This window comes from Babylonia areolata, chromosome 18, assembly GCF_041734735.1.
Source record: "Babylonia areolata isolate BAREFJ2019XMU chromosome 18, ASM4173473v1, whole genome shotgun sequence".
NCBI classification, from domain to species: Eukaryota; Metazoa; Mollusca; class Gastropoda; order Neogastropoda; family Buccinidae; genus Babylonia; species Babylonia areolata.
The window spans coordinates 17,696,837-17,704,336 of NC_134893.1; the positions used below are offsets into that span (position 1 = coordinate 17,696,837).

At 40.1% G+C, this 7,500-nt stretch overlaps 2 protein-coding genes across 3 annotated transcripts in view; one reads left to right on the top strand and one right to left on the bottom strand.

The window, feature by feature from the left end:
* LOC143292533 (uncharacterized) overlaps positions 1-4,227 on the top strand; it is a 69,802-nt gene extending 65,575 nt beyond the window's left edge. Inside the window, exons 33-34 of one of the 2 annotated variants that reach the window (XM_076602913.1) lie at positions 221-345; positions 3,671-4,227. In XM_076602913.1, coding sequence (XP_076459028.1) covers positions 221-342 — 122 coding nt within the window. In that variant the 3' untranslated portion in view covers positions 343-345; positions 3,671-4,227. The remainder of the gene's footprint in view (positions 1-220; positions 346-3,670) is intronic. The other variant, XM_076602914.1, reaches the window with a different exon arrangement.
* Positions 4,228-6,630: 2,403 nt separating this feature from the next.
* Positions 6,631-7,500, bottom strand: part of LOC143292179 (uncharacterized) — a 47,030-nt gene continuing 46,160 nt past the window's right edge. Inside the window, exon 17 of the mRNA XM_076602362.1 lies at positions 6,631-7,500. This exon is cut by the window's right edge and continues 258 nt beyond it. The gene's annotated coding sequence lies outside the window, so the exon portion shown is untranslated.

Below are 7,500 nucleotides of genomic sequence, written 5' to 3' on the forward strand. Positions count from 1 at the left end.
GGCCTTATTATTCCACGTAAGTATAATCCCAGGCTGGTCCGATATCAGCCGTGTGTTGGCCTTTTTAGACCATGGCCAGTATAAATCTGTGCTGGTCCAGTTTCGGCCGCATGTTGGCCTATGTATATTCTATGTCTGTGTGGTGCCCCATTGCAAGCCGTGTGTCCTTGTTGGTCTCATTGCTCCATGCCAGTACAGTGCTGTCCTGGTTCCGTTTCAGCCGTGTGTTTTCCTTCCTGCCGCAATGGCTGGTGTCTTGCTCCGGATGTGTGTCACTGTCGGTTCGGGTTCTATGGTCCACGCTGCAAGAAGCGGAAACATTGGCTAAAGGGATATTTTTGAAAGGCAATCGTTTGACATCTTTCTGTTGGCACCCAACCCACTTCTTTCTCAAGCAGCTGCTTGTTGTTTTTCGTTCCCTTGGTTTGCGCAAGTGCACTGAAAAAGGTTGATTATTGATTTCCGCTTGTTTGTCTTCTTCTTCTTCTTCTTCTCCTTTTTGTTGCTTGACTGCGGCTTTTTCTGCACTTGTTTGACTAGCTATTCGCTTCAGGAATGTATTGATGTGTGCGTGCGTGAGTACATGTGTGTGTGTGTGTGTGTGTGTGTGTGTGTGTGTGTGTGTGTGTGCGTGAATGTGTACGCGTACGCGCGCGCTTATGCGATTCCTTAACGCATGTACATATAATTATTTGTAAACAAGAGACTCCTTTGGAATGATTCAGACCATGTTTTATTGCGGGAATACCCGCTCCCCCCTCCCCCCCCCTCCCCTCCACTTCTCTCTACCCCTCTCCCACTCCCCGTTCCGCCCGTTTCCTTTACCTCCTGTCACTGCCCTCGCTAATTCGATAACCCCCACCTCCACCCCCCACCCTGCCCCCCACATACACCTGTCAGCTTCACTATCACTGCTGTACGATGCTACCGTTGCACTTCAACAGTTACTTTTCACACTGGCGGCTTAATGTTCTCGCTTGACAGTTCGTTCATAGCTTTAATCTGTCGATGACTGCAGCCCGTTTGGCGATTCATGAAACAAATTATTTGTATTTGTATTTCTTTTTTATCACAGCAGAATTCTCTGTGTGAAATTCGGGCTGCTCTCTCCAGGGAGAGCGCGTCGCTACACTACAGCGCCACCCATTTTTTTTTGTTTTTTCCTGCGTGCAGTTTTATTTGTTTTTCCTATCCAAATGGGTTTTTCTACCGAATTTTGCCAGGAACAACCCTTTTGTTGCCGTGGGTTCTTTTACGTGCGCTAAGTGCATGATGTACACGGGACCTCGGTTTATCGTCTCATCCGAATGACTAGCGTCCAGACCACCACTCAAGTTCTAGTGGAGGGGGAAAAAATATCGGCGGTTGAGCCGTGATTCGAACCAGCGCGCTCAGATTCTCTCGCTTCCTAGGCGGACGCGTTACCTCTAGGCCATCACTCCTCCATTAGACTTGTTTGTTCTGCTGTTTTCTCTTTTTCTGTTTTTTTTTCTTTCTTTTTTTCTCTCTATTTGTTTCGCTATCAGTTAGTTAACTGTTTGTATGATTGTTCATATAGTTACTATGGCTTTTGCATTCCTATAGATGATTCGGTATTTGTCTTGGCGCGGACGCACGTTTAGATGCCGCGAAATCTTTATGTGTGTTTTGTTGTTGTTGTTTTTTTCTTCAGCTATCATGTAGAATTGCCTTAGATTTTTTTGGTTAATTTTTTTATCATTATACTTTTTTTTTTTTTGCATATTAGGCTTTTTCTTCGCATGGAATCACGGGACTGTTTAGAGATTTCTTATCTTGCTTTCTTTCTTCTTCTGTCTTTCTTTCTTCCTTTTTGTCTGTCTCTCTGTCTTGTTTTCTTTCCTTTCTAGTATTTTCTAATCGGACATGTTTTGTGTTCAAATGAATATGTGAAGACAACAGACTACGCAGATAGATTCAATTTTTTTTTTTTTTCATTTTAGTGGTAATGCGTTTCATTGCATGAGCAAAGTTGAAAATACGTTTGAAATTTATCACAGAAACTGAGAAACTGATCCTGTATTTTTGTCGATTAATTCAGACGCTGTCATTGTGTGTCTGTGTGGGTAATGCGTTTCATTGCATAAGCAAAGTTTGAAAATACGTTTGAAATTTATCACAGAAACTAAGAAACTGATCCTGTATTTTTGTCGATTAATTCAGACGCTGTCACTGTGTGTCTGTGTGGGTAATGCGTTTCATTGCATAAGCAAAGTTTGAAAATACGTTTGAAATTTATCACAGACACTAAGAAACTGATCCTGTATTTTTGTCGATTAATTCAGACACTGTCATTGTGTGTCTGTGTGGGTAATGCGTTTCATTGCATAAGCAAATTTGAAAATACGTTTGAAATTTATCACAGACACTAAGAAACTGATCCTGTATTTTTGTCGATTAATTCAGACACTGTCATTGTGTGTCTGTGTGGGTAATGCGTTTCATTGCATAAGCAAATTTGAAAATACGTTTGAAATTTATCACAGACACTAAGAAACTGATCCTGTATTTTTGTCGATTAATTCAGACGCTGTCATTGTGTGTCTGTGTGGGTAATGCGTTTCATTTCATAAGCAAATTTGAAAATACGTTTGAAATTTATCACAGACACTAAGAAACTGATCCTGTATTTTTGTCGATTAATTCAGACGCTGTCATTGTGTGTCTGTATGGGTAATGCGTTTCATTGCATTAGCAAAGTTTGAAAATACGTTTGAAATTTATCACAGACACTAAGAAACTGATCCTGTATTTTTGTCGATTAATTCAGACGCTGTCATTGTGTGTCTGTGTGGGTAATGCGTTTCATTGCATAAGCAAATTTGAAAATACGTTTGAAATTTATCACAGACACTAAGAAACTGATCCTGTATTTTTGTCGATTAATTCAGACGCTGTCATTGTGTGTCTGTGTGGGTAATGCGTTTCATTGCATAAGCAAATTTGAAAATACGTTTGAAATTTATCACAGACACTAAGAAACTGATCCTGTATTTTTGTCGATTAATTCAGACGCTGTCATTGTGTGTCTGTGTGCGCCTGCCTGTGTAGATCACTTTGGCGCTCGTCATTCGTTGTCATTCAGTTAGGTTTCAGTTACGCGCACGCGCGCATGCGTATATTTGAGTGGATGTTTCTCCAGACTCTAACCAGGGACACCCCTTTTGTTGCCGTGGGTTCTCTTACTTGCACTAAGTGCATGTTGTACACAGTACCTCGGTTTATCGTCTCATTCCGAATGACTGTTATGGTCACTGCCACTCTCTCTCTGTCTCTCTGTCTGTCTGTCTGTCTGTCTGTCTGTTTCTCTCTCCCCCTCTCTCTCTCTCTCCCAGTGTAGCCACTGTATTTTCGTTTGTTTAGAAAATAAAAATGAAACAAAAATAGATCGGTTATACTATATCAACAGTCTTTTCACTCTTTTAAACAACTATAATAAACTGAAATGAAATGAAATAAATGAATTTAATTATATCGACCCTGTTTTCATTTCTTAAGAGGATACACAATAAACGGAATATGAAAATCAATCTTTAGATATCGTCCATGTTTTCATTCCTTTGAAAAAAAAGAAAAAAAAAAGAAAAGAAAAAAGAAATAGACAAGAAATGCAATCAAATAAACAGACCATGTTGTTGTTGTTTTTTCCCAGGCTTGGGAGCAGGATTCAGACAGTCTTACTGGAGATCTTATTTCTTCTATCGCGGTTGATGACCCCTTCAACAACCGATCAGCTGCTCGTCTACGAATGAGCTTTTTACCACTGGCAACCACCAGTCAGCACTCGTCTTCGATTGAGCTCCAACGCTGCAACCAGTCAGGGCTCGTCTATAATACGATGGAGCTTTCCTTCCTTCCCTCTATCCCCCCCCCTCTCTCTCTCTCTCTCTCTCTGTGCCAAGTTGTGATTGACGTTATCGTACGAGTGTTGCTCCGATTTCATTTCCGGTTGCCGGTTGTTATTATTTGTTTGTTTAAGTTGATTTTGTTGTTGTTGTTGTTTTGTTCCTGGAAGCCCCCAGTGGTAGATGTCAACAGATCCCTCGATGCCACCTCTGTCTCAGTTTCTACCACAGCGCAGTCTGTTGTAGATAGAGTGAATGGTTGGACCGGCTGGTGGTTGATGACGTATATCCGGGTGGTTTTGGGGGAAGGCAAGGAGGGAGGATGGAGTGAAGGTAGGGAGACGGGATGGTGATGGTAGTGGCGGGAAGCGGAAAGGATTGGGGACGGGGGGGGTGGGGGTGGGGGGGGGGGACGGGGGGGATTCAAGAGGTGGAGGCGGAGGATATATGATGGAAAGGGAGTAACTAGTTCGATTGATTTTTTTTTTTAATCGGCGGAAGTGAAAAAACAAAACAAAACAGGATGTTATTGTTGACAGTCAAGGCCAGGATGTGTGTGTGCTTGTGCGTGCGTGTGTGTGTTTGTGCGTGCGTGCATGTGTGTGTGTGTGTGTTTGAGCGCGCGCATGTGTGTGTTTGTGTGCACGCGTGCATGCGGATCATTTTTGAGTGAATGATACTTTGTGTCTTTGTGTGTGTTTACGTGCGCTCATGGCATCCTTATATGCGCGCGTGCGTGTATGTATGTGTGTGTGAGTGCCGGTTGTGTATTACTGCGTGTGTGTATGTGTGTTTGTGTTTGTGTGAAACAGAGAGAGAGATGAGCTGGGTACAGTTAATCGGCATAGCACTTTGATGTTACTGATATTGTTAAAGTAGTTATAGACGACAGACTGTGTATCTTTGATTGTATTCCTGAAAGGAAATGTAGCATGTGTCAATGTAATCGATTATGAATAGAATAAAAGAAAAACAAATACATCTAAGTAAAAACACATGCAACTATGATTCTGGGTATATCAATTGCTTGCAGGTAGTATTTGTTTGTGTACACGAGTGTTTCGCGTGTGTGTGTGTGTGTGTGTGTGTGTGTGTGTGTGTCTGTGCGTGCGTGTGTGTGAATGTATTTGGTATGAGGAAGCATTTTGATTTAGTTTTAGTAGATAAATGTATGTACTTGCATTCATGAATGAAAACAAGGTGCATGAGACAGTGTATCCATTCGATGTACCCGATTTTGTTTTTCGTCATAAATAAATTAGTATAAATAACAAATAAATTGTATAAATACCAGCGTTGGAATGTCATTTGCACAGAAGTGGTATTTCTGCCTCCGCCAATTTCTCTTTTTTAATCTTCTTTTTTTTTTTTCTTCTGACGTGAGTGTGCAAATGCATGAACGCTGTGAGCGTATATTTTATCCATTCTTCTTCTTCTTCTTTCGTGTACTACGACTCCCATGTTCATTTACATACACAAGTGGGCTTTTACCTCTGTTTTCAGAGGGGATATCTATCCAGGTGTGTGTGTGGGGGGGGGGGGGGGGGGGGGGGAGTGTGCGGTATTTTGTATGTATAGTCGTGTGTCGGCATGTGTTTATGAATATTACGTACGTGTGTGTGTGTGTGTCCCTCGAGGAATACGAAGTTTGTTGACGTACCCTGGGAGTAATTTCTGATGGGAGGATGAAAAGAGAATAGAATATGTCTTTATTACCAAGCGTACCGGGGTCACAAGGAAGGGGGGGTAGGATAGTACATAACAAGATTCGAACATAAATTGAAAATCATACACAAACACAGATACAGTAGAATTAGGATACATACAAGTGCATATCAATATAAAAAAAATTGTACATACTCACACATGCACGTACTGCATACACATGCACACACACACACTCTCTCTATTTAGTTTCAAGTCTAATGTATAGAATTCGTTTAAATGCCTTTCGTACAAAATTTTCTAAAAATATAAAATGTGTATGCGGTAAGCAAATAACTGTAAGTCATCGACTCATTCATTGTCCGAGCATAAGACAGTTAATTCCAAAAGATGTAGTTGATGACTTTTCTTCCAATATTTTATTAGCCACTGAAAAGATTTTGAATGATTATTCATTGCTTAGAATGTTTTCGGAAATTTTAAACTCCAGTCCAGTTGGTATCCTCCTTTGATGTGTTATAATTAATGTTGTTATTTATATTTACATTCTTGTAGGTTAATACTTGTTGATATGCATATACATATTCTCCTTCCCATGACACCTCATTCAATACACACCACAATCTCTTTAGACCTTTTCTTATAATATACATTTCCTCTGATACATAACATGAATAGTTTTTTACGCTAATATTCACATGCATTCCCTTTCCTTTATCCACTTCTTTACTCCTTACCGCCTAAAAACACTTATAGTGAATAGACGTTAAACTGAAGATAAAACATTCTCTATCACACACACACACACACACACACACACACACACACACACACGTTTGAACAGAAGCCGCATATTACATGTGGATAGGGATGATGACTAGATCTTCAGGTAGATGGTTGTTGATAATGAGGAAGATAAAGAAATGAGAGGGAGAGAAAGAGAAGCACAAGAAAAAAAAATACGATAAAAACAAACAAAAAACGACGGAGAAAGAGACAGATTGTGATAGAGAGAGAGAGAGAGAGAGAAACAGATGCACATACACACGCACAAATACACAAACACACGTGAACGTCCGGTTTTTTGTTGTTTTTTTGGGGGGGTTATTTTGTTTGCTTGTATTTTTAAACATTTCTCTGTGAAAAGAAAACATATTGACGTAAAAAACATGATATCAAATACCATCACATTAGTATTTTTTACAACCTCAAGCACTAAAATCAATGAGTATCAACAGGTGAAAATGGCGACCATTGACGTGAATCAACTTTGAGAGATCATTTCACATAATCATGTACACAAAATGCTCTGTGAAACACTTCCGCGGCGGGCAGATGCTGGATAAAACTTAATAAATGAGTTTATTGAATTGGATTTGTGAGGTGATAAATAACCAGAACAGAACAAACATGTTTATACTATTATAAGAAGCAACACGAGATGTATTATTGTATGCACGAGTCTGTGAATGTAGACGTGAGTGTGTGTGTGTTCGTGTAGGCGTGTTTACGTGTGTGTGCACACGTGTTTATGTATGTATGAGTGTGTGTGTGTGTGTGTTTTCCAAGGCGTATCTGGACGAAACATCTTTTCAAGTTTAACACAAGTGCTGAGATACACGAGAATCATAACAGAATGTAACAAATGACTAGATTTTTATTTCAAAATGTGCAAGACACATCCATTCACACACACACACACACACACACACACACATATAAATAGTGTAGAACTAACAATGCTACAAACGTCACATTATCAGTATCAATATTCCAGAACAAGAAACGATAACCTGCCCGCTGCATAAAAAAGCAAACAATATTTACACCAGAACGCTGTTTCTAAAACACACAAAATAAAGACAGTTTATAACAAACACACGTTAAGAAGCTGGAAGAAAATGCGGAACGTTCGGACGCTCTCACACAAAAATCTTCATCAGGAACCTGGTATGTCGGAGTGGATGGGATT